General features: G+C 42.8%; 1 protein-coding gene across 1 annotated transcript; it reads right to left on the reverse strand.

Moving 5' to 3' along the window:
- Window positions 1–21,771: 21,771 nt before the first annotated feature.
- LOC147905233 (auxin response factor 18-like) lies at window positions 21,772–25,253 on the reverse strand. The gene is made up of 3 exons (XM_087394703.1): window positions 23,870–25,253; window positions 22,608–23,659; window positions 21,772–22,212 (listed from the first exon to the last, which is right to left on the reverse strand). Exons 1-3 carry the CDS (start codon window positions 25,109–25,111, stop codon window positions 22,143–22,145), a joined length of 2,364 nt encoding a protein of 787 aa, XP_087250829.1. The 5' UTR covers window positions 25,112–25,253; the 3' UTR covers window positions 21,772–22,142.
- Between the last annotated feature and the right edge of the window lie 255 nt (window positions 25,254–25,508).

Consider the following 25,508-nt stretch of genomic DNA (forward strand, 5'->3'; position numbering starts at 1 on the left):
ATTAGAAATTGGTGGAACCATCTCTGAGCATTTTTTATTAAAGTACATGGGAAATAGTCCATGTATTCCTCATCTAATATGGCACCATTGCTGTGACATACTCGCAACAAACTTTGCAAATGACTAGATGGATCTTCATTATCAGTGCCCTTGAACTTTTAAGGATTTACCTTGATATTGGTGTTAGACTTAGATTTCTCTACTCATTACAGACGCTGTTCCATCCTTGCTCCATAGCCTAGGTAGACAGGTCTTCCACTCGATAGAACTGAGTCATTGGTTCTCCATCCATCATACTAGCCTTCATGTGTATGAGGTTGATGTTGACTATCCCATAATTAGTTCACTACACTATCTTTAGGCCTTAGGAGTGTAGGTCATTGTACATCCGTAGGCCAAGTAGAACTTTTATCCATGGTGAGACAAACTTGGGCAAATTGCCTAAGCTGCTCCACGTTCACTTCAAGTCTTCGGTGGCATCTCTTTCCATCAAAAGCATGCTGCTCATCTTGTTGATTGATTCTTTGGCCATCTGCTGTGGCTGGCCTTCTTCCTCCATATCTTTTCCTTAGGGAATACTAGCTGAGTATTGTCGAAGTAGTTCTCTTTGTTCCCTTGGGTGGTCATGTTCATTTTGATGTCCCACAAAGGAAATGGCTCACCGCTTGAAATCCAAGCTTTCTGTAGGTGAATGCTTAAACTCCACATGCTATAATGGACCTTCATTTGCCAATATTCTAAGATGCCTCAGCCCAAGACTAGCATTCTGTTCTTCTACTCTGCATAGTTATCAATTTCCACCCCTGGGGTAGCGTGGCTGGGTCTCTCTCCTCATGCTCTTCACTCTTGTTGGACAGTTGATGCTTCTGCCAATATCCTTTAGGCATTGAACTCTGGTTCTGAGACCGCTCTAGTTATCATGGTAAGATGTATCCGATTCTTTTGGCTCAAAAGCTCTTTGCACTTGGCCATGTATCTTCATCTTCTTTTTGAGCATGTGTCAGCCATTGACTAAAGGTAGAAAGTATTCGAGTACCTATTTGAACACTTTGTGTATCCCAGACACCGGTCTTCAAGCACACAACTAGACTGTGCTACTCGTATGGAGTTACTTGGAGAAATTTCTTGTGATTGCCCATGCATCCCAACAACTATTTCACTTCATCATTGGTCAACATGAACCTCATTGACCCCTCAATTCTAGGCGAACTAGCAACTCGTTTACTCACAATTCAATTGACCCTTCCCTAGCAAAGTTGCCAAAATATTAATGCTTCAGTTCACTCACTCATGACCAACTAAAGGTGCTCGGTGCTAGCCCCACCTTGTGCAGTTCTTGGTGAAGATGCTCACTCTTACAATCCTTAGTACAATGTGCTTAGGTGACAACATTAAACACTCAGAGTTTGGGGTTAGTTCTTGTAAGGAGAACCATATGGTGATGGGACAATCCAAGCTCACAACACTTAGGGAAACCAACACTGAGTACATGACACCATAAATAAATAAACAATGTATAGACAAAGGAAATCAACTTGTATTGATCTACTGCTTACAACCAAGCCACTTTGGCTTGCAATGAACACTCAATGTAAGCTTCCTAACCTAGCAAGCTCAAGTGAGAAGGAGAGAACTCGGCATACTACTCTCTTGTCCTCTACTCTTCTCCTTGTTACAAAGCTTTCTTCTAACTATGCAAACTGCCTTCCAAAATATATCACACTTGGTGCACCACACCACTACCTGCTACTGGTTAAACCACTGTAATCACCTGCACCTCCAACTATAAATGATGCTCGGTCCAGAATGTTCTTCCACTGCTTTCGAGCGAGTCTCCACTCGGTAACCGTACTTAGCCTTAAATCATCCCATGTTGGCCTAACCCAAGGGCTAATAATGTAGATGGAAGTACCTCATGTTGAGGACTTACTTGCAAATGTGCATGAACAAAATATGGAGTCTAATCAATGCAACTATGTGGTAAATCTCATTCTAGTTTCTCAAGACCTATGAGGTGGGAAATTGTACTACAAATTGGTACATACAATTTGGCCAATGAAAGGTCAAAGTAGGTTCTCTTTCCACTCATGGATCTCATTCAATGTCATGATTGGATATCATTACTGTAGTCTTAGGTCTGGCTATGAAACAACTCCATGCTAGCCGCTATATGATGTTATGTGTTAAGTGTGTCTATCCCCATGAGAAAATTGCAAGCTACCATTATGGGGCTGATGCTATAAGTTGATACTATATGGGGCTTGTGCTACTCTATCTGAAATTACTCCCTCTTAAAACAAACTATTTTGTAGACTATAATCAAAGCTGCATGGATGTGAGAGGAACACTCAACAAATCTAAGATCAAATTCACGATGGAATAACATGCAACAAAAATCAAACTTGTAACATGATAATGATAGTAATGTGTCACAAAAATCTAATAGGCTTTACAAGGCTAATGTATGTGTGCACAAACCAATGCCAAGAATATTCCAAGGGTGGCATGCGTGTGCAAATGTGTGCAACTATCTTGAATCCAAAGGAAAACTCTAGCAAGTATATCACTAATGTGATGAATTACCCATTACTAAATGAATTTGAGACCAATGATAGATTCAAGTGGATTGACTATAGTAGGAACTAATCGAGTGTTTAAAGCAATGGCTCTCTTGGCTTGGTGGGGTTGGACCTCTCTATCATTGTGCTAGTGTACAACCACACTACACCTCGATATGAGAAACACCATAAAAGATTTTATCTTTGTTTACTACATTGAAGGGGCTATAATGGGGTCAAGAGGTGGTTTTGATGAGGAGGATTGAATGATTCTAAAATGTGTAAAATCAAACAATCAAACTGCATGGTGCATGAGTTGCTCAGCATCCTTTCTTTCTATAGTATTGTAAAATTATTCATGGATCAAAAGTTGTGGCCATTTCAAAATTTGCCATGCTTTGTTCAAGGATGAGAGGTTAAATGATGATGTGGCATTGACTATGCACATGTTGCGTGCAAAATTGTGCTCATGTTGAATAGTGTCCTTAGTTGGCACATGATGATGTGGCAATGTGCTACATGGTTGTTGATGTCGCAACTCACTATATCTATCGATGTGCCAATGTTGATGATGTGGCACATGTGGCTACTTGTAAGAAAATAATACAACGTCTATGCTCTACAGTCAATAGGATCTCGTACGCAAGAGAGAAAACAAGAAAGCATGGAGAATCAAGTATTTGATTACTGTAGAATTGATAAAATAGATGGCACTGCCTCCCAACCATGTGCTCCTGTGAAAGAAGCTTCGATGGCGTGCTGGAAACAGTAGAAGACGGCTGGATGCTAAGGAATCAGGGTTGCTGCAGCCAGTGATGAAATGGGCTTCACGGGCTTGCTCTTATATAGCCACCAGTCATAGTCGGTTAGGCTCAATTGGGTGACCGACCCAGTCCGCCCAAAACGGTCGACTGGGGGTCGGTCTCGAAATAGGCCACTCACCATACGATAGAACTGGTGTGCAAAACAGAGCAACTAACCTACAGTGTCCATTCGGCCCAGAGCCATCTGGGATCATCTGAGGCTCCAAACGAGCCCCATAACTCGAGAGTGGGCTGCCCCAGGAAATGCTCCGTCTATCCTCAGTGCGGTCAGTCAAGGGATGCCTTCCTGTACTTGCATGTAGCCTAGTTGGCAGTGTGCCAACTCTATCTGAAGCCGTCCAGCCATCAGGCCACACATGGCCCCCATCTGGTGTCCAAACCAGGGCCTACCGAATAATTGAGCTACTCAAATGTCTTCTCCTCATATGGAGGGCTTATAAGTAGAGTTAGCTGGTTCACGCGTAGTTACATGAGAGTGGAGCATTGATATCTAACACCCCCCTCAATGTCCACCCGTAAGTGAACTTAGTTTTTTGGCCCAATGCTAAGTCGATGAAGATGCCTCTCTAGCAAGTCTCTTCCAAGAGCCTTCGTGAAGATGTTCGCAGCATTCTCTATAGTCGGACAATACACCAAGTCGACCTCTCCATCCATGATGAGCTCACGTACAAAGTGATATTGAATCTCAATGTGTTTTGTGCGATTGTGGAACACCGGATTCTTTGCAATCGCCATGCAACTCTGATTGTCACATGATAACTGCGTAGGCTTGTTCTGCACTGCACCCATGTCCCCCAAAATCCTCCTCAACCACACTGCCTTGCAAGAAGCAAAGCATGCAGATTTGTACTCAGCCTCGGTAGAAGAAAGAGCAACTGTGGGTTGCTTCTTGCTGACCCATGACATAACTCCAGATCCAAGTGAGAAATAGTACCCTGTAACTGATCTGTTGCTGTCCACGTCTCCTGCCCAATCTGAGTCACAGAATCCGGTCAAGATGTTGCCCTTAGTATAGGTGATGCCATAATCAAGTGTGCCTTTGATGTATTTCAGTACCCACATCCCTGCCCTCCAATGGTTCTCCTAGGGCTTATTGGAAAACATGCTTAGTACACCAGTCGCAAAACTGATGTCCGGCCGTGTGTTGCACAGGTAAATCAAGTTGCCCACAAGCCTTCTGTACTTTGCTTCGTCCACCAGTGGTGATGAATCCTCGTTTGAGAGCTTTGCGTCAGCCTCCATAGGGGTACCAACTGTCTTGCACTCAGCCATGCCAAATGCCTTCAGTATCTCTCCAGCATAGTTCAGCAGTGAAATGAAGATCTATTTCGGCTCCTGCCAAACTTCAATCCCCAAACAGAAATGCATCAGTCCGAGGTCTGTCATTTCAAACTCTCTTCCTAGCAAATGCTTCATCTGCGAGATCTTCTCTTCATGGTTCCATGTTATGACAAGGTCATCCACATAAAGGACGATGATCATACACCTGCCTCCTTCTCTGAAGATATACAAATTTGCATCAGATGGGCTCCTCCTGAATCCGTTTTGTAGAAAGTAGGCATCAATTCGCTGGTACCATGCTCGCGGGGCCTGTTTCAGCTTGTAAAGTGCCTTCTTCGGTTTGCAAACTTTACCTTCTGAACCGGGGATCTCAAAGCCTGGTGGTTGTTCCATGTATACCTCCTCCTTGAGATCTCCATTCAGAAAGGCGGATTTCACATCCATCTAAAACACGGGCCAACTTCCCTAGGCAGCTAAAGCCAAAACACTACGAATTGTGGTTAGTCGAGCAGTGGGAGCAAAAGTATCTTGATAATCAAAACCATGTACTTGTGCAAATCCTTTTGCCATGAGTCAAGCCTTGTACTTATCCAACGTGCCATCGGACTTGTACTTGGTCTTGTACACCCATTTGGTTCCGATTACCTTGTGTTTTGGTGGTCGATCCACAAGGTCCCAAGTGTTGTTCTTCATTATGGAGCCATACTCCGACTGCATAGCCTCCATCCACCTATCATCACCCTGTGCCTCTTCAAGACACTTGGGTTCATCAGCACGGATCACTTCTGTCATCAAAGCATAGTTGACCAAGTGTTCCTGCGCCCTTCTTTGCTCCTCTAATCTCTTGGACTGACGGTGTTTGGATGGTTCCTCCTCAATGGCTGGAGGTTCTCTGCCGTCCAAAAGCTGCTTTACCCACTTCAGGAATGGCCATTGCCATTGTGGTTCTGCAGGCTCTTCTTCATCTTCTTTGTCTTGAATCCTTTCAATCACCATTGGGGGAGTTTGGTCTGCTATTGATGGTGGTGTTGGATGGATATCCTGGGAAGGAAGCATCCTCCTCCAATTGATGTGGCTGTTCTGAGAAGACCACATCGCGACTTACAATTACCTTCTTGGTAACAGGGTTATAGAGATAGTAACCCTTCGCCTCTTCACTGTAGCCCAAGAAAATACACTTCCAACTCTTCGATTCCCATTTGGTCTTGGTAGCATCAGGGACATGCATAAAACAGTCACATCCAAAAACTCTGAAATGTGCAGCTGAAGGTTTCTTACCAGAAAAGGCTTGCAGTGGAGTCATCTCATTCACAGCCTTCATGTAGCTACGATTCAGGATGTAAACTGCAGTGTTACATGCTTCAGCCCAGAAAGTCTTTGGCAAATCTTCCCCTTTCATCATACTCCAGCCCATTTCGCAGATGACGCACATCTTGCATTTTGCTACTCCATTTTGCTGTGATGTATGTGGCGGGGGTTTCTGCCTCTTGATTCCATGACTTTTGCAGTAACTTTCGAAATCAGTTGATGTGAACTCTCCACCTCTGTCTGATCTCAACTTCTTCACCTTCCTCCCTGTTTCTTTCTTGACCATCACATGCCATTCCTTGAACCTACTAAAAGCCTCGTCTTTAGTCTTCAGGAAGTATATCTATATCCTTCTACTGTAGTCGTCGATCAGCGTCATGAAGTAGTAAGAACCACCCACAGCTTTCGTCTCCATCTTTTCGCAGAGGTCCATGTGAATGAGCTCTAGAGGAGCCTTTGCCCTACTGGCCTCTTTAGGAAAGGGATGCCGATGCTGCTTGCCCATCATGCAAGCTTCACATACATCGGGCAGATCTGAAATTTCTGGTAGGTCTGCAATCATTCCACTTTTATGCATCTCCTTCAAAGAACTAAGGTTTAGATGACCAAACCTCTCATGCCACAGCTTAGTGTTCTTCACATCCGCTTGAGCACTGAAAGCTGAGAGTTCATAAATGTTGTTGTGCCGTGTACCTTTACCAACGACCTTTCCTTGAAGATCCAGAATCTGTGCACCATTCTTATCGAATTGAACTTTGAGGTCCCGATTCGTGATCACGGAAATGGACAACAAGTTCCTCTTGATATCTGGCACATAAAGAACATCGGACAATTGTTTTACAACTCCATCAGGCTTGAGAGCAATCGTACCTTTTCCTTTTGTTAGACATTTTGCATCATTGCCGACTACTACCAGGATGTCATTCCCTACCGGATGTAGAGAGGTATACCAATCCTTCCAACTGGTCATGTGGCACGATGCACCACTGTCAATGATCCACGGTTCATCCACAGGTACATGAATTGCCTCCATGCAAATCTCCTCAATTGCAATGAGCAGCTCTACTGGTACTGCCTGCGCACTATTGCTGGACTCTTTCTTTACTCCATTCTTCTCATCAGCAATCTTCTTTCGGCACTCATTCTGCTTGTGCCTTGCCTTGTTGCAATAGAAGCTCTTGATCTTCTTCTTTCTCTTTTTATCATCAGAAGAAGATGGGTTACTAGAGTCCTTACCCTTACCTTTCTTTGATTCGGTCTAGAAAGCCAAATCTTCTCCAGAGTCCTCGTCTTTTGATGCATCTCCTCCTCCAGAAGCATCGTGCTGAAATCCTCAAAGTTGAGGGGTGGATTTCTGTTCTACATATTCAGATCCGTAACAAGACCATCGTACTTTGGTGGGAGAATCCGTATGCACCTTCATGCTAGATTCTCGTTGGTGATGGTGATGCCAATTGCAGTCATCTAATCGCGCAGATTCTTCACCCTGGTGATGAACTTCTCTGCCGCTTCAGACTTAGACAACTTCTCGTTCGCGAGTTGAGTCTCCAGATTCTAAATTCACATATGATTCGTGGTCTCGTACTGATTTTTCAAGACCGTCCATGCCTCCTCCGCTATGGTGACATGTTGAATTAACGCCATGATGGAATCACTAACACTGCAGACAATAGAACACAGCGCATCTGCATTTCTTCTTGTCCACGTGAGAATCTCATCCGCAGTTGTCCATGTGAGAATCTCATCTGTAGTTGGTACTATCTGTTGTCCTGCATTGGCTGGATCTGGTCTCGTAACCGGCCTCACGTCCACCCCAGTAGTAGTGTCCCAAAGCTCGTATGCACTTAGGATGGTCTTCATCTTGAACTTCCAGATTGGATAGTTAGAGCCGTCCAACTTTTCGCTTTTGCCGAATGGTGGGATTCGCAATCTTGTGGGTTGGGCCATCTCTCACAATCTGCTCACAAACAGAAACACACTACTAAATCTTCTTACTAGAGTCCACGCTGTGATACCAGCTCAATAGATAACAGGATCTCGTACGCAAGAGAGAAAACAAGAAAGTATGGAGAATCAAGTATTTGATTACTATAGAACTGATACAATAGATGGCGCTGCCTCCCAACCATGCGCTCCTGTGAAAGAAGCTTCGATGGCATGCTGGAAAAAGTAGAAGACGGAGGCTGGATGCTAAGGAATCAGGGTTGCTGTAGCCAGTGATGAAATGGGCTTCACGGGCTTGCTCTTATATAGCCACCAGTCATAGTCGGTTAGGCTCAATTGGGTGACCAACCCAGTCCACCCAAAATGGTCGACTGGGGGTCGGTCTCGAAATAGGCCACCGACCATACGATAGAACCGGTGCGCAAAACAGAGCAACTAACCTATGGTCTTCGTTCAGCCCAGAGCCATCCAAGATCATCTGAAGCTCCAAACGGGCCCCGCAACCCGAGAGTGGGTTGTCCCGGGAAATGCTCCGTCTACCCTCAGTGTGGTCAGTCAAGGGATGCCTTCCCGCACTTGCATATAGCCTAGTTGGCGGTGTGCCAACTCTATCTGAAGCCGTCCAGCCATCAAGCCACACATGGCCCCCATCTGGTGTCTAAACCAAGGCCTATCGGAGCTACTCAAATGCCTTCTCCTCATATGGGGGCCTTACAAGTAGAGTTAGCTGGTTCCTGCGTAGTTACACGAGAGTGGAGCATTGATATCTAACACTACTAACATGACAACATGATGATATGGTAATTGTGTTGGCATGGATGACACATGGTAGATATGACGATATGGATTTTTTGCCATGTGTAATTTTTGCCCTAAACCTATTTCCATGTGGCATTGTCCAAACAAGCTAGGCAAGCACTATTGCTAGAGCAGTGTACCAAGACTAGTAGTGCTGGTTCTTCACCTCGAGAGGCATCTCTTTCTCAACCATCCTCGGGGGTTAAGAGGTCCAACCATGGATGGTTTTTTCAAGTTAGTTTTGCTAATAATCTAAACTTTTGTATTGGTCTCAAAATTTTGTATGCCCTAATTTTGAAACATTTGCCAAGATTTAAAACTTTATGCAAAAAAACTTAAAGTTTTGCCAATAGTTTATATTTTTTACCTTAAAATTCAAAAGAAAATATATGATATTTTGAGGACATTGTACTACATTCAATCAATATTGTGAAACTTAAAAAAAATCACAGTAAACTTTTGCCAAGATTTTATATTAATATAGAAGCATAAAAACATCCATGGTTCCAACATATGTGTGCACTTCTCTCTCTCCCCCTCTATCACTTCCACTATCATGGCTACTATCAGAGCACCCAGTGCTCCCAAGCCCTTGCATTCCGTCAAGGCACTAAGCCCTCCATGTGTGAGGCATTCTTTGATCCTTGTGTGAGAGTTTTCCATTGAGAGAGAGTCCAAGCCCTTGCGTCCATCAAGGCACAAGCCCTCTCTGTGAGGCACCTTCATTGTCTATCTAGCTCATCTTATAGGCTCATTCCGCTCTCTATTTTGCATTAAAAATCTTTCGATTCCATCATATAGAGCTAAAGATATCCTCTTCTGACTGTTACTGTTCATTCCTTAAGTGATCCATTCACCTTCAAAGTTTTAGAGCTATCGTGGGATCATGTGATGCAAGAAAAACTTAGAAGATCTCAATCTTGGGGGGTGCACTATTAAGAAACCCTATGTATCATGTGCATTCAAGGGGTATTTAAAAAACCCCTCAACTAAAAAAATTCACCCAATAAAACCCCCCCTCTTTACTTATGAACTAAATGGATTTTTTCAAAAATTGAATTAAAAAACCCCACCTATTATTGTAATCCTGTTAAATTTTTTCAAAAAGTTGAATTAAAATACCCCTCCTTTTGAATGCATGTGGTACACTAAAATTTTATGAGGCGAACTCCCCGAGATCTCAATAGTCAATACTGTAGGAAGGTAGGCAACTACCACCTAAAGGTAAAACCTCTTTTAAGCTCGATTAGACAACTAACATGAGACTGAAGAATGAGAAGGTCGGGCTCATGAACTCAAAGATTTTGATTACCAAACTAACATGAGACTGAAGATTGAGAAGGTCAGGCTCAATGAACTCTCTCCCTATTTAAGTGCAATAAAGACACAACTAAGAGCCCATTCTGAAATCTAGCCCCAAAACACTGTACACTTAAACTAAAGAAGATGAGGCTCTATGAGGTTGGGGAAGAAGTAACAATGGCATTGGTGCAGAAGGAGATGATGCCATGTTGGAGGTTTGGAAGGAGAAAGAGTGGACTTATAAGAAATGACTTAACTATATACTATTTAGTATTGAACACGATGACAAATATAGACAAAGTCTATCTCTTAGGGTTAGGGATTGCCCCCATGCCCTTATACTCCTCTCTCAAATAGCGCAAGTTACACTATCCTTAACTAGAGGCAAGGAGGCAATTGTGCAAAAAGTATCCCAACTCTGTCCACTATCCTTAAAAGAGGTGAGAAGGCAGTTGTGCACAAAGTATCCCAACTTTGTCCACTTCAAATCAATTGTGTTAAAAAATAGTATAAAAGAAAAGCATATTCTAGTAATATGACATCAAAACAATGCTAATGACTACTAGCAAGGTATGTCATCTGTTCAAATAATTAGGATTTTTCATAATGAGTACCTTGATCATACGAGGGAGAATCCAATTCTTTAGAGAATTTGGCATCATTTTCTATGAAAGTAATGCCTTAGATGATTTTCACATGTATAATCAATATTTGTAATTGTCATTTAGGGTCCACTTTGGGATTTGCAAGAAGGTCAATGTTCAAAGGCAAATCCATGCAAAGGATGATCCAAACATCCTTCTCAAAGGAAAGATCCAAAGATCAAATGTGGCTCTTAAGACCCTATTTGATGAAATGAAGACCACTCCATGGAGATCAATGCATGAAAAGGATAAAACAACTACTTTATTTGAAGGGTGAAGGTAAAAGAGTTCAACTGAGATTAAATGTACCAACCTTTTGAAGAGTAACTTGTCTTTTTTCCTTACTTTTACGTGTTTTATTTCAAGCACCTTGAGCGGCAAATATCATGTAAATTTGTCCCTTCATCCACAGATACAAGGGATTCACATACCAAACAAGAGCTTAAAATTACTAGAGGCATTGAAACCCTCTCATCACTTTCCCCATTTTTACTCACCCACTACACATAACATTTGAGGATATCACCTGATTTACTAACAATGCAAATAAAAAATCTATCCCACAACCATATCACATGCTTGGTACAACACCTCAATCAATATTCTTGCACTTTTTTCAATCCTCAAAATTTGTTCCACTGGAGCCATTGATTTAACTCAAGCCTCTGTTGAAGAGAATCATCATATTGCTCTTTTCTTCCTACTAGAATATCAAAATCTCATCATGATCTAGAGTCATGACTATCCTATCATCAAATCTGTAAAGAACCCAAGCAAGAGAAATTACAAGGAAAAACATGTAGTTTTCCATCCAAGGAAGATCCATCATTCTACAAACATAAAATATGCATGAACACAAAGAAAACCCAAAGATCTTGGAGAAGATTTTGTGCAAGATCAAAGCTCATCACTCTTCCCAAACATCCAATAGATGAAGAAGTATGTAATGCTCCCTGAAAGAAATTCAAAATTAATGAGGGGATATTACTTCACATCAAGATTCTTAAATTCCAAATATGAGCCAACTCAAGAGCAATCCCAAGATAAAAATAGCATGGAAGTTTCAAAACAAAAATAAACTCTAAGTTCTATCTCCAAATAATAGGGGAAATGCAAGATCACACCCTAGCCCTTGAAGATTTGCATGTGTAAGAATGGGTCTCTCATGCCCAAGCCATGGAAAGGATGGAGAAGCACCTCTAAGCTCTAGCTCCAAATAATAAGGGAAATCCAAGATCAAACCCTAGCTCTTCAAGATTTGCACCCTCTAAAGAGAGAAATTTTTCAAGGAAGGGAATGAAGGAAAGGTTTCTTGGTGAACAAGCTTCTGAAGTTCCAAACTAGATGGTTTTGGTTACCATGTAGCTGAACTAGACGGATTTAGTTACCACTTAATTGAGCTAGATGAATTTGGTTAACACTAGATGAATTTAAGGACCATGTAACCAAACTAGATGGATCTAGTTCTAGTATAGTCAAGGTAGATAAACTTGGTTGCCTTGAGTACAATAGTTGATGGTTCGCTATAACAAGTGAATAAAATGGCCTCAAGGTGGGTCCCATATCTTGTGTTGTGTGCAATTGTCATGTTTTATGGGTTTCCTGTCATTTTTTTACTCGTCACTTTAAATATGAGTTATTTCCTTATGAATGGATAAGTTTGCCCATTTTGAATTATGACACTAATTAAATTGACATGTGCTTCATGTTGCATGATTGGAAGAAACAATAGAACATGCATGCGCGTTGAATGCAACACATGGTTTGTATTATTAACATGTGTGTAATTCTTCTTAAGAGGGTGAATAAGCAGCTTTCATTCATGGTGCCACATGATACCCATAGTAGGGAGACCTACTATGTGGCACACATAGTAGGGAGGTCTACTATGAGGGACCTCATCCCTATTTCCATTTGATGGGAAAAATCCATTTTTAAGGACTTGTACTTGTGGCAAGTGTGTACATGATTGTTTGTCAGTTATATGTTAAGCTCTCTATTAGTGAGTTCCCAAAGTATGCGGCTGTGCTGCTAAGAGGCACACACATGTCAAGGCAATTTTCTATGAGGGGCCACGTCCCTATTGCCCACTACTGAAGGAGTTCTTGTGGGAGGGTGTGTCATGGTGTGATGATATGTGATGCATGTTTACCATCACTTGTATTGCTTGGTAAAGTAATGGAATCAAAGTATTGGCATGATGATTTAGTATGATACATGATTTAATTTTATCTTAAATCTATGCAAATTTCATATATTAGCATGGGTTAAGATGCAAGTTGTTAACTAGCATTAAGGGTTGTGAGAAATCCTTACCCTAGCTGGAAACACATACATACACACATAGGCAGATAGATACATACATAGGTAGGTATTTGTGTGTGTGTGCATGGGTGAGTGCATGCATGTGTTTGGGTGGATGGTTACATCTATATACATATATCTATATATAGATACATGTTTACATACAAACATAATACTTTCATGCATGCATTCTTACGTACATATGTTTGGTCTCTACTGGTGAGGTAGGTTACTAGGATGTTCTTCGGGCACTTAGCCTAATAGAGATTGATTAGGGGGTGTAATCACATTAGATGAATTACAAGGATGAATGTGATGATGGGTGACAAATATATCTTAGTCCAAGCCATAGGTATTTATAGATTGTTTGGAGGTCTCAAGGTGGGGTTGAATGGTGCCAGGGTGAGCCTTAATAGATCAAAGCACCAAGACATCATTAAAGTCCAAGAAATGTGAAAATCAAGGTGGGGATTAGTAGTTGTAGGGTGAGCCCTAATAGATCTAGGTGCCAAGAAATCATTAAACTCTAAGTAATGTGAGTTTCATATAATAGACCAAAACAATACAAATCAAGGGGGTTGGCCTTAAGAGCTCAATATACCATTAGCAACCTCAAACCCATATGTTTGTTGCCAAGAAATATGTATAATAAGAGCTTGTTATAGGGTGCTTGTTGCTGCAGACCTGTGCATGCCCCATCCACGCACCAATCCAATGGAAGGGGTATAGGGGCAAAGAGAGCTCGCACTGAAGAGACGGTTGAGGTGAGTATGCATGGAGAACATGATCTGCATGGCTCTTCCTCCAAGGAGAGCACTGAAGACAAGAGTGTGGGAGATCATGACAAGCAAGACACCTCGACGTATCTCAAGGTGGTCTCTAAGAAGCTACAGGCAAGCTTTTCTCTCCTTGAGGAGGACGAAGCAAAAAACTACTTCAGGCAGAGGTGGCGTGATGAGCTAGGGAGGCATCGAATAAACCTTGGTTTGAACAGGATCGGAATCATGCAATGGCATGTGAACTCCAAGTCAATGATGTCAAACCAGAGCTGGAGCACATGGCGAGAGGGGGGGTATATCTATTCTTTATAGGAAGGGTGCCTAGTATTGAAGAACTGGAACAGTTCCTTGCTTTTGAGTGCGATATGCCGACTAATGTATATGTGGCTAAGTTTGTGGGTAGGGGCCTCTACTTGGTGCCCTGTGTATCAAAGGCTCTCAGAAATGATATTCTCGAATGCTCCTTTGTGTTCGTTGGTGCCTTAGTTTTCATTAGTGGACAGATTAATGAAGGGGTGCAAGGTGTTATAGTTCTATATCCTGGAATGTGAGGGGTTGCTGCAACATCAACAAACAGAAAGGTTGCATGTCGATATTCAAGAATTTAAAGCCGGATATAATTCTATTACAAGAAGTTAAATGCAGTTCACAAGATTCATTTTGGTTCACTTGCAAGCAATTCGGGATCGATGCATATGTGAATTGTCCACACAGAGGCAGAGGGTGTGCAATAGTCCTAGTTTCTAGTAAGTTTAGGTCCAATATAGTGGCAACCAATGAAGAAGGTTGCTTGGTGGTAGTCAAGGTGATAGTAGCAGGGTTCTCCTTTCATGTTGCTAGTGTTTATTCTCCCAACAATCCAGTAAATCGTGCGGCATGCTGGAGGTTGCTCAATGGCTAGATGAAACATGTGCTTGCTCGCCGGAGATTGGAACATCATTGAAGAACCAGATGACAGAATGCACCAGAGTTCGATCACATCGAGTGATGAGAAAGACTCGGGGAAGAGTTGTGACTTTCTCATGGTTTGGTTGATTGTAGGGAGTAGGTGAATGGTGACCAGGATGGCTTCACTTGGTCTATAAAGGGGAAGAGTTTAGAGCCAATCGGCTTGACAGGTTCTATGTCTCTCACGAAGGTTGGTGGTTGCACAATCCGATGAAGGGCGAGGTGGTAGCGAGAACTAGTTTATGTGACCATCTTCCAATAACGTTGTGACCATCTTCCAATAACGTGGCACTTTAGTTTCCCATGCAAGACTATGAGTTTGAAAGATATCCTGTTCGGGTTCAATAACCTGCTACTAAAATCCAAGAGAGCTAGTCATGAGATTAGGAAGGCTTGGAGGGATGCTAGAATAGGTGCCCAAGACCCTGGTACCTTTTGGGACTTCATCATCAAGTAGATTCATATCAAAGCTAGCACCTTGGATAGAGAGCTCAAGTAGGATAGAAGAAAATTAGCCGGCACATTGACGATAGCCAAGCAATCAGGCGCTGCAAGATACGTCAGCAGATTCGATCCTGGCCACCCTCTTGGTGGAAGTTGAACAGCCATGAATATGAAGGAGATCAAAGATGACCAGATGGAGAGATTAAGTAGGCAGCTATGGCTTGAAGTGGGCGATTGCCCATCTAAGATTTTGTCTAAAGCATGCAAACGCAAGAAATTGAAAGATAAAATTGACTGGGTGGAAGATGCAAAGGGCAACATCATCACATAATACTGGCATGTCACAAAGATTTTTTGGCAAGTGGGATAGTTGGGGAGGAGGCAATACAAGATGATGGGTGGTATAACATGGAAATAAAGACACCTTTGTAAGATGAGAATGTATCCAATCTTACAAATTAAAATTTTTTAAAAAATAAGCGAAAGAACAATGGAAATAAAGGAGATTGTAAGCACGTCTAAACAAAACTATGCAAGATGCAATCCACTAAATTTTTACTCTTTAAAGCATTAAGACATTACTAGACCAAAGCTAGCAAATAAATATTGCTCAAAGGGAATGTTTATACTAAGTTTGTTTTTGGCTCCAAATGCATGCATCCCTCTATAGGATAGGGATTGACCCCCCCTCCTTTTGGTAATACAATAACTTTTTTTGAAGAAAAAAAAAGAGGCCATATAGCCACTACCAAAAGAAAAGAAAAGAAATATGTATAATCACTTTGATGTACAATGCTATGGGCACAAACATTTAGTTCCGAGAAAGCAATCTCAATACTTCTCTCCATCTCTTCTCCACATTATAAGATATATATATGCCCAGACTTTGAGATTTGCAACTGCTCCAACCTATTTGTGCTTCATCCTAGATCATGAAAATGTATCATACTTTCTTGCTTTCTTTATACATACCCAACATCTTTAACCTTCCCTACTTGGATATTATGTCTCTAAGATTTGCAACTTTTGCTCCAACTTATTCGCTCTTCATCCTAGATCATCAAAATGTATCATACTTTCTTGCTTTTCTTCCACCAAAACCTATACATACCCAACATCTTTAACCCTTCCCTACTTGGAAATTATGTGTGCAATATAAGTGTTTGATACTTGCTTGTTTGTAATTTTTTGAATTACCATTGGACACTTCTTGGATGGTCTCACCAAAACCACCATGGTGTGTGATTGTCCCTTCTACATTGCCATCAAGCTATCCCACTAAGTAATATGTGTACTTTCACTCCCACCAAACTTCATAATGTATGTTTTATCCTCTAATGCCCATGCTCTTTGAAGCATGCTCATAGACAACTAGGTGACTCTTACGCTTAAATCTATTTTGGTAAAATCGCTCTCCATCCACATGTCTTCCTACCCCTTGTTAACGTCCCCATGTCATTATATTTGATAGGCCATGAGTTGAGAGACCTACTTATCTTTATCGTCATTCAAGCAATGTCACATTTTGGGATACTCTAGAACAAAGTATTTGGATTTTTTTGCATAATAAAAGAGGGAAATTAGCAAAGTGTACTTCCATCAAAAGGGCCCACGGAACATTGTCTCATGAAATCCAATGATGCCCCTTCCAATATTCTTCATCTCCACCTTCTCTATTCGAACACGATGTCCATTTGAGCACCTCCCCCAATCTACTTGTAATATCCTCCAAGTGTCCTTGAGAATAGAAAGCCATATAGGAAACTCAAATAGAGCATAGAATACCCTCGATTCTCCCATAATTATGCTAGTTTTCAAAATGTTTATCAAAATTTTACAAAGAGATATTACATAAACATGCTACTGAAATTGGCGTACACTATTCCCATGACATGAAATCAAGGCAGCTCTTTATCCATGCAGATTACATTTGATAAGTCAGATTCCAATCACGCTTCATGCTATGAGGAAAATGCAACTTTTGCATAGGCTAAGAGATGTTAGTGAAAAATTGTAAGTATCTTAGTGCATATTGTCTAAGTTACGTGAGAGTTACGTATCTAATTTTGTTGTATTGTTTTCTTTATTCATAAATCATTCAATTGAAAACATTATGACTATAGATGCCTTTTGTGCCATGAAATTTATGCCATTAATGGCTCTCACTAATTCCACGCTTACCTACACTCCCCATTTACTTGGTGAAGGTACTAAATTTTGCAAAAATTCACGCCATTTTCCTTAGTTAACATAAGGAGAAGGCATTTGTTTTTGTTTAAGAAATTCATTTGATTTCTTAGGTGGAGAGGTGTGGTAGACCAATTAAACTAAGGCATAAAAGGATGTCTTGACAATCACTAGGCTTGTTGAAGTTATTGTTAAAAAGAGCAATAAATATCACAAGTAGGGCACTGGGGCTCATAAATATACAAGAGAGAGCAATGCCCCTTGGGGGAGGGTTGGGTGGGGGGGGGGGGGGGGCACTGGGGCTCACAGAGAGCAATCCCCTAGCATAAATATATTCATATAACACCCCTCCTCTTCTTTCTTCCTTACCTTTCCACCCTTCCTCCTTCTCCCTCTTGCATTGATTAATACTTTTCCATTATCTTCTAATAAGGGACCCCTATTAGATGGCCGTAAACAATACTCCCCATTACCATGTTTTATGGCCCAAGGAGTAGCATATATTTGTTTTTGGACATTCAAAGGCACTACGGTGGTCATCATGGTATTAAGCTTCGAAAGGTCCAAAAAAACACGAACAAGAAAAGAAGCAACCTCTTATTCATGAAGGGAAAGGAATAATAAAAGTGGCCATGTAATTCACCACAATAATGCTTAATAATACTATTTTATTAGTATAACCACAATAATAATATATGGTTCTTTTCATTGCTATTTCTACTCTCTTATGACTATGATATGTGATTACTGTATTGGTCCTCAAGTCGATATTTTGTGGTGAACTCTATTAATTGATCGTGAGTGGTCATTTACAACAACCTCCTATGAGTACGGAAAGGTTGCTAAGTTGTCCAAACTTGTCTAAGAATTACAATGCAAGCACATAAATTAATCGAGTAATCAAAGACCATGCTTCTTAATTTTATTATTCTAGGAAGGCACTCATGTCAACACTATAACATGGAAATAAAGACACCTTTGTAAGATGAGAATGTATCCAATCTTACAAATTAAAAATAAGCAAAAGAACAAAAGAAATAAGGAGATTATAAGCGCCTCTAAACAAAACTATGAGTAAGTGAGAAAAATATAAAATATAAATAAAGCATCTAAACTATGAGTAAGTGAGAAAAACAAAAAATATAAATAAAAAATAAAAAATATAAAAAAAGCATCCAAGAAATGGAATCGTACCTGATGAAGACAAAGAATTGGACATAATAAGAACAAGGCAATGCTATCCACCAATTTTTTACTCTTTAAAACATTAAAACATTGCTAGATTGAAGCTACCAAATATATATATAGCTTAAAGGGAATCTTTACACTAAGTTTGTTTTTTGCTGCAAACCCATGCACCCCCCAAATGAGCTGATCCCAAGGCTTTAGAAAGCCCTCAATGTTCTAGTCAACTTTTGACAAAAATGTAAGAATAGTTTTCTCCTGGATTGAATGGGGCAACCCTACTTTAAAAAAGTCATGGGGTGTTTAGGTCAAAGTTGAAGAGATATGATAATGTTTTTTGGGAGATTCAAAGGGGGCAACCGCTACTCGAAAAAGCCAAGAGAATAGTGAGGGACAATAATGAGAGGCTGAGAGACAGCTAGTGAGTGGGAAGGGAATAAAAGCACAAGGTGGGATGTCGGGTTTAAAACATGAAAGCGAACCCACTTTGTGATAATAATAAAAAATAGTACCGAAAACAACAAAAAACACATCGTGGATTCGTGCGACTGCGCGCAAGGCATGTCTGAATACCGACACACGCACCAGCTGGCTCGCCCCTCCTCTCTCTTCCTCTCTTGGACCCGCTCTGTCGGTCATGACCGGCTCTTCCGCCTCTCAAATCCCCTCCCTGCGCAGTGATCTCCTCCTCCAGCTCACCACCACATCCAGACATCTCTTTCCCTAGACTTTGATGTTTCGAAATGACGCGCTTGGACAGGAACGTCCCCGGCTGACCCAACAAAGATTGTTTAACGACGTTCCTGACGGTGATATTCCATCGCACCACTTCCTTGATGATTGACAACTCTCTCCTATGTCGTATGTCACACGCATCAACGATGAAAAGAAAGCTCACTCACTAGAGGCTGCTATGGGTCACCATCGATGGTACTTTCGTCTGGGGCTCACGCGTGCGCATCGCTTTTGGCATCAATCGCTAAAGGCAACTGAAAGCTACCCAGCAACACCCACCTGGATATTACCACACTTGGTGTCCAAAGGACATAAATACACATACGATTGTCTCTTATTTTGCATTCCTACCAGCTTAACAAGTTGGCAAAACCACAAACAGCCCTGCTTTTAATGAAAGGAACAGTAGTTGGATAGGAAGAAAATTAAGTTAGCTTAAGATTTTAAAGTCATTTAAAACACTAATGAGCTCATTAACGAGGTCAGCTTGACCAACCACACGTGAAAGCCCATAAGGCCCATCTTTGGACCCTAAAATACCAACCATCTCCGACATAGTCCCTTAGCAGGGCCACAAAAACTCAAATGTTACATGCCATATGAATTAAGTTGGGGTTGGAAATGCGCCAGCGTGTGTTGGGATTTAGAAGTCACCTCCCTCAAAACTGCCCCACCCGCGATGGACATGTTTGCGACATCAGCTCAACTTGCCCGGGCACCCCCAGTGTGGAACCACCTTGAGGAGGACATGGAGCTCCTTTGGGCCTTCTCCAGAAGCATACAGACACTGCCCATGTAGCAGCGTACATAGCTGCCCACCTCTCTCTCTCTCTCTCTCTCTCTCTCTCTCTCTCTATCTCTGTGTCTCTCTCTTTGTTCAGCCCCAGTGGCTTCCTCTTTCTCAGCCCACTTGGTCTCCCCTCAGAACACCATTCTTACTAGAGGTCATCCTCAGGGCAGAAGGGCCAGCCAAAAAGGCAGCTACCAAGGGCTGCCAAAGGCCTGTCTATAGGCAGAACTGCGCCGGTCAGGAGCAGCTAGAAGGGCAGCCATACCGGTCTGTACAGTCGGTCATACAGGTCGTAGTCTGCAACAGGGAGTGCATAGGCTCCTTCCCTTCTACTTGGCATTCGCCAAGTGCTTGACAGACGGATTGGCCAGATGTCAGCCGTTTGTTTTACAGACGGATTGGCCAGATGCGAGGGCTGTGCTGCTCTATATAACGGCCCCGAAGTCTTGGCATCACACAGAAGAGCAACAGGGAGATCTAGGGATCCATTTAGCTTTTGGCAGCAGATCTTCACCAGGAAGGAGAGCGGCAAGGAGAGCTACAATCATTGAAGGCAAATTCTGTTGAGACTTATGTTCTGTTGCGTTGAGTGGAGCATGAATTCAGGCATACAGGAAGGGTAGTCGTACACAAGAATACCTCATGCATACGCACGCATGCGCGCAAGAGAGAGAGAGAGAGAGAGAGAGAGAGAGAATTTTTGCAATTACACATTTCGGTTAAATAACACCATAAGAGCCAAGTGGACAAGAATACAGTTAAAAGGCCCCTCCTTTTGTGAAAAGTTTAAATGTTGGCCCATTCTTACACATTTACTAAAGCAAACATAATCCCAGTTTCTCTTGACCTCAAGACTTGACTCAAAAAGACTACTCCCTTTGATGCCATAAAAGGTCATCTCATTTGTTTGATAAGACTTGGTAGAATTTATCCTTCCAATAATACTTCAGGTGTACCAGGTCCAATATGAGAATGATTTCATAGAAGATTTGAAAGATGATGCAAAAAGCCTTAAAAATCGTAATGTCTTTTGACCTGCTGCAGTATTGGAAGAATACAGAAAAAAGCAAATGCCATGTTTGAAGGTATACACAGGCACTCTGCCAAGTGTTTGCAAAAACAAGATCTTTTCAGAATGCAGAACTTCTCGTTTAAATACTGTGCGCAGAGCACAACAGCATAAAATATTTGGATCCAACAGTCGTCAATCATACAGCATATTCAAAGAAAATATATGCTATCATGGTTGAACCAAACCTTGACTCTTTAGAAATCAATCCTATAGTATGCCCACCAAAACAGATTGACCTTAGTTTGAAACCTTACAATCCAAGCTCACTCGCTCTCTGCACACTATATCTAATCTTGATCTACCATGCTCAACTAACAGGCGCAAAGGCACAATTGCTGCACTCCTGAGGATTAATGATTAATCTTCACATCTGGCTTTCAGAAATATCGTATACATGTAGAATAATTAGCCACAAGTTAATTGCTGGCACTACAATCACAAAAAAAGGGAGAAAGAGCGGGAAGGGGGGATGGAAAGGGAAGAGAGAGAGAGAGAGAGAGAGAGAGAGAGAGAGAGATCAGACCTTGAAATTGTAATCTTTTAACAAATATGAGAGAACAAGGCATATATAAATATATATATATATATATATATATATATAGAGAGAGAGAGAGAGAGAGAGAGAGAGAGAGAGAGAGATCAGACAATGATATTGTAATCTTGTAAAACTTAACAGAATATGAGAGAAAAAGGCATTTTGCCTCCAGTGTTTGCTCAAAAGCTTCTTTGACAAGATACTTTTGTGATTGTCTGCATATGAGAGAACAAGACATCTTCATTATCGATCTGCTTCCAAACATACTGCAGTATTTGCAGCATAAGTACAAGAGGATATTGAAGCCACCTCATATGGTACTTTTCAGGTCTCAGGATAACTCCCTTGATTATAACATCAACTACACTTGCACAACTGACTTTTACAGTCTGCCGCCCGAGGACTAAAGACACAGTGCGAAAAGCTCCAACAAAATGGTGAGAATTACGAGATTCCAAATCTCACCATGTTCTTCCTCTATTAGCCTTCAGTGATATTTTCAGTCTACCTTGTCATGTTTTCACAGCTGGATTCAGACAGAATCCTCAACCTTTTCACCCTTTTCATAAAGTCCCTGCAGTGATGTGACAGGCAAATGTATCAGGTACATGACTGAATGGCAAGCATATGCAGCACTACTACAGTTCTGCTATTTACCTGTCTCCAGATTCAAAATATTGGATTGACTACAAAATGATTATTGAAATGTGAAAGTCAAGCATGCACAAGAACCACAATTTATTTATCTGCACTGGCAGGAACATTCAACAGTCTTACATTCACAAGGACCAAACTCAGACCCTCAACATGTGAATGATGTCCCAAAAACACCTGATAATTTCACTCATGCTTTTCAACATAAAGGCACCAGCTTTCAAGATAGTCCCAAACCACATCTCTTCTCATGATAATCGCCTACATTTTAGTAGTAGCTTGCTTGAAGAAGAAACAAAAGACTGCGTTATCTACCTGTATGGTTCATCACCAACAGATCTAGAAGAACCCATTGAGTCCACACAAACTACCCGATTTAAGATTTCTGATTTCTGGATGCCGAACATCTTGGCCAATCTCTCATAGAGCTCTTCATAAGAAGTTAAAGTGGAGAGGTCAATGGTTCGGCCAACCTCTTCGCTCTCTCTAAAAACTTTGCAATGGCTGAACCCATTGTCCACGATGTTGATCCCTTTCTCCCTCTCCCACAGACTTGCCTGTCCTTTGAACCACTTCAGAGTCCCAATTCCATTGGAAGCACAATCCAGGTTCTCCCCTTGCATTCGCAACAAGCTTGGTGTATCCATTTCTTTAGCCTGACCAGAAGGAAGCCTATTCATCTTATCAAAGACTTCTGATTGATTCCCATCAGAGAGACTTTCATGCCCTAGGCCATCCGATGAGCTGCCACCTGAGATCTGTGGTTGCTGCGATTTTACTGCCTGTGTGGTGTCTATGGCTTTCCCAAAAAGCAGAAACGGCACGCTTTTTGTGCTGGAGCTTCCACCTCCACCCGAACTCAAAACATTACTTGATGCAGGCTCACTGTGAGAAGAATTCTCAACGGTCAACAATGCAGAAAAATTGTTCTGCACATTAGGGCGGCCCTGGTGAGAAAAATTGCCCATATTGAGCTCAGTTGACACCCTTGCCCCACCCACAACTGGACGCTCTTGGTGCTGGAAGAAAGTGTCCAAGAGCAGACCCGTTGTCTGAGATTTGTTGGGTCGAAAATCCTGAATAGTAAGCCCGTAATTCCGGTCGTGCCTGGCTCCCTGCATGCCTGCAGGAACGCTGTCTGCGAACCCATTCCTAGGATTGATATGCCCCAGCATATTGCTAGGAAGCGCAGCCATTGTAAGTCCCATGATGCCCTGGCCATCAAGCTGGAGCTCCGGTGGTTGCAAGAGCCGCACTTTCTTCTTTGGCAAGGAAAATGGTGGTAGTTGCATTGGAGAGACTAGCTCAACTTGCCAGGGACTTACTCTACTGATACCTTGCAACAGGTCTGGTTCATCCCATGTTACCTGCAATCACAAAGATGACAAGGTTGAGCTATGATAGCCCCTGAAGCTGGTAGGTAATTCTCCAACACATTCGCTTTCTTACTTAGTACACACTAATAGTTGAGAATGCAGCAGCACACAGAGAGAGAGAGAGAGAGAGAGAGAGAGAGAACAAAACAGCGACAATCCAGGCAAATTGCAGACTATTCGGACAGAGAAGTGAACCCATACCTGTAATACTTTCCAGGGAGAGTTAGGCCAAAGAATAGGGTCAGCCTCTTGCACTTTCGAGACAGTGCCCATAAACCAGCTTATCCGGGAGGCATCCTCCGTCTCCACAGCCATCTTAAAGCGCATACCTGGACCCCAGTTTTGCTGCAAAGCAGTCTTCACGGCATGAGCCTGCACACAAAATTCTGAAATAGTGGCTCTGGGATAGTAAACGACGTCGAAGGGCTGCCCTGCTGCCGCCAAAGTGGCAGCCTCCAGCACGGATTTTGCAGTGACTCGAGGCCGATTCCTCGCAAACGTGTTCGTAGTGCTCACAATCTCTGTTCCTGCCCTCATCCCTCGATTCAAACCTGCGCCAATGTCTGTGCTCCCCAAGAAATCGTATGAATTTTCCGGGGGCTTCACCTCCCACCTTGATTGTCGATGGGCAGGAACAGCTGCAGCTGGTATCCCCGATAGATGCCAGGAAGAAGAATCTGTCCCAGATGTCCCCTTCGTAGACCGACGCACGCCAACGCAAAGCTCGCCGCTGGCACTGCGTAGAAACACAATGGCGTCTCCCGCCACCAGCTTCTTCTGGTTTACAAATTGGCTCCAGCCCGTGGTGAGGAGATGGCGCCGAGGGGTCCCCCTGTAAATGTGCCTGAACTTCCAGACCGTTCCATGGACGTCCTTGGCAAGCACCATCTGCAGAGGCGGATCTTGACTGTAGTCAAGGCGAGGGAAGATGGTCTCAGCGCAGTAGCGCGGAACGGAGAATCCACCACCGTTGTTGGCATCACTCTGAGTGAGGGTCTTGGCGAAGGAAGCGGTCTTCTCAGGGAGGGAGGGGGAAGGGGGGGAGTCGAGGGAGGGATCGGGAGCAGAGGCGCCGGGGTCAGGCTGAAGGCGGATGCGAGCGTAAACCTCATCAGTCTCGGTGTCTGCGAGGAAGTTGACAGACAAGACACGGCAGGGGATGGTGCTACTGAGGCCCAAGCTGCGGGGGAACTCGGGGGGGGAGGCGGAGTGTTCTGCATGTCCCTGGGGGAAGTAAATCACCTTAGAGCCGACGTGGGGGAGGTGAACCATGGCGCCAGCGCAGGCGTGCCAGAGCTGGGCGTCGAGGCCAAAACTGGGGAGAGGGCGGGCGACGCCATTGTCGGCGACGGACTCACAGCTAAGTTCACGGGAAGGGGTCCAGGAATGGTCGTGGCGACGCTCCATGTTGACACTACGGCAAGAGGAGAAGGGACCGGGCATCCCAGAGGCGGGAGGGGCTGGCTGGCTATGGCGAAGCTGAAGAAGATGGAGAAGAAGAAGAAAGGAGATGCAAAGGCAAGATGCAGGATTTGCGGGAAGAGAAGAGAAGAAGAGGCAGCGACAAAAGGGACCACGGCCCAACGCTTGGTCTTGACTCCTCCCCCCTCTTTGCAGCAGACAACATCGCTTCCCAAAAATATTATATAAGTGACCCCCCTACGGTAGCCTTACCCCCTTTATTCATCATTAACCCCCTTTCTTAACTCGGGTCTTTCATCGTCGAACCCCCCCCCTCTTGTACCCTGTCCTAGGTTTAGTACTTTTATTATTTGCTGACTTGTCCGTCGGTATCCCGGTTTTTAATACCATCACACCATCGCCTGACGCCACGTGCATC

This window comes from Dipteris shenzhenensis, chromosome 1 (genome assembly GCF_047967505.1).
Source record: "Dipteris shenzhenensis isolate YYH24624 ecotype China chromosome 1, Dip_SZ_1.0, whole genome shotgun sequence".
Lineage (NCBI taxonomy): Eukaryota > Viridiplantae > Streptophyta > Polypodiopsida > Gleicheniales > Dipteridaceae > Dipteris > Dipteris shenzhenensis.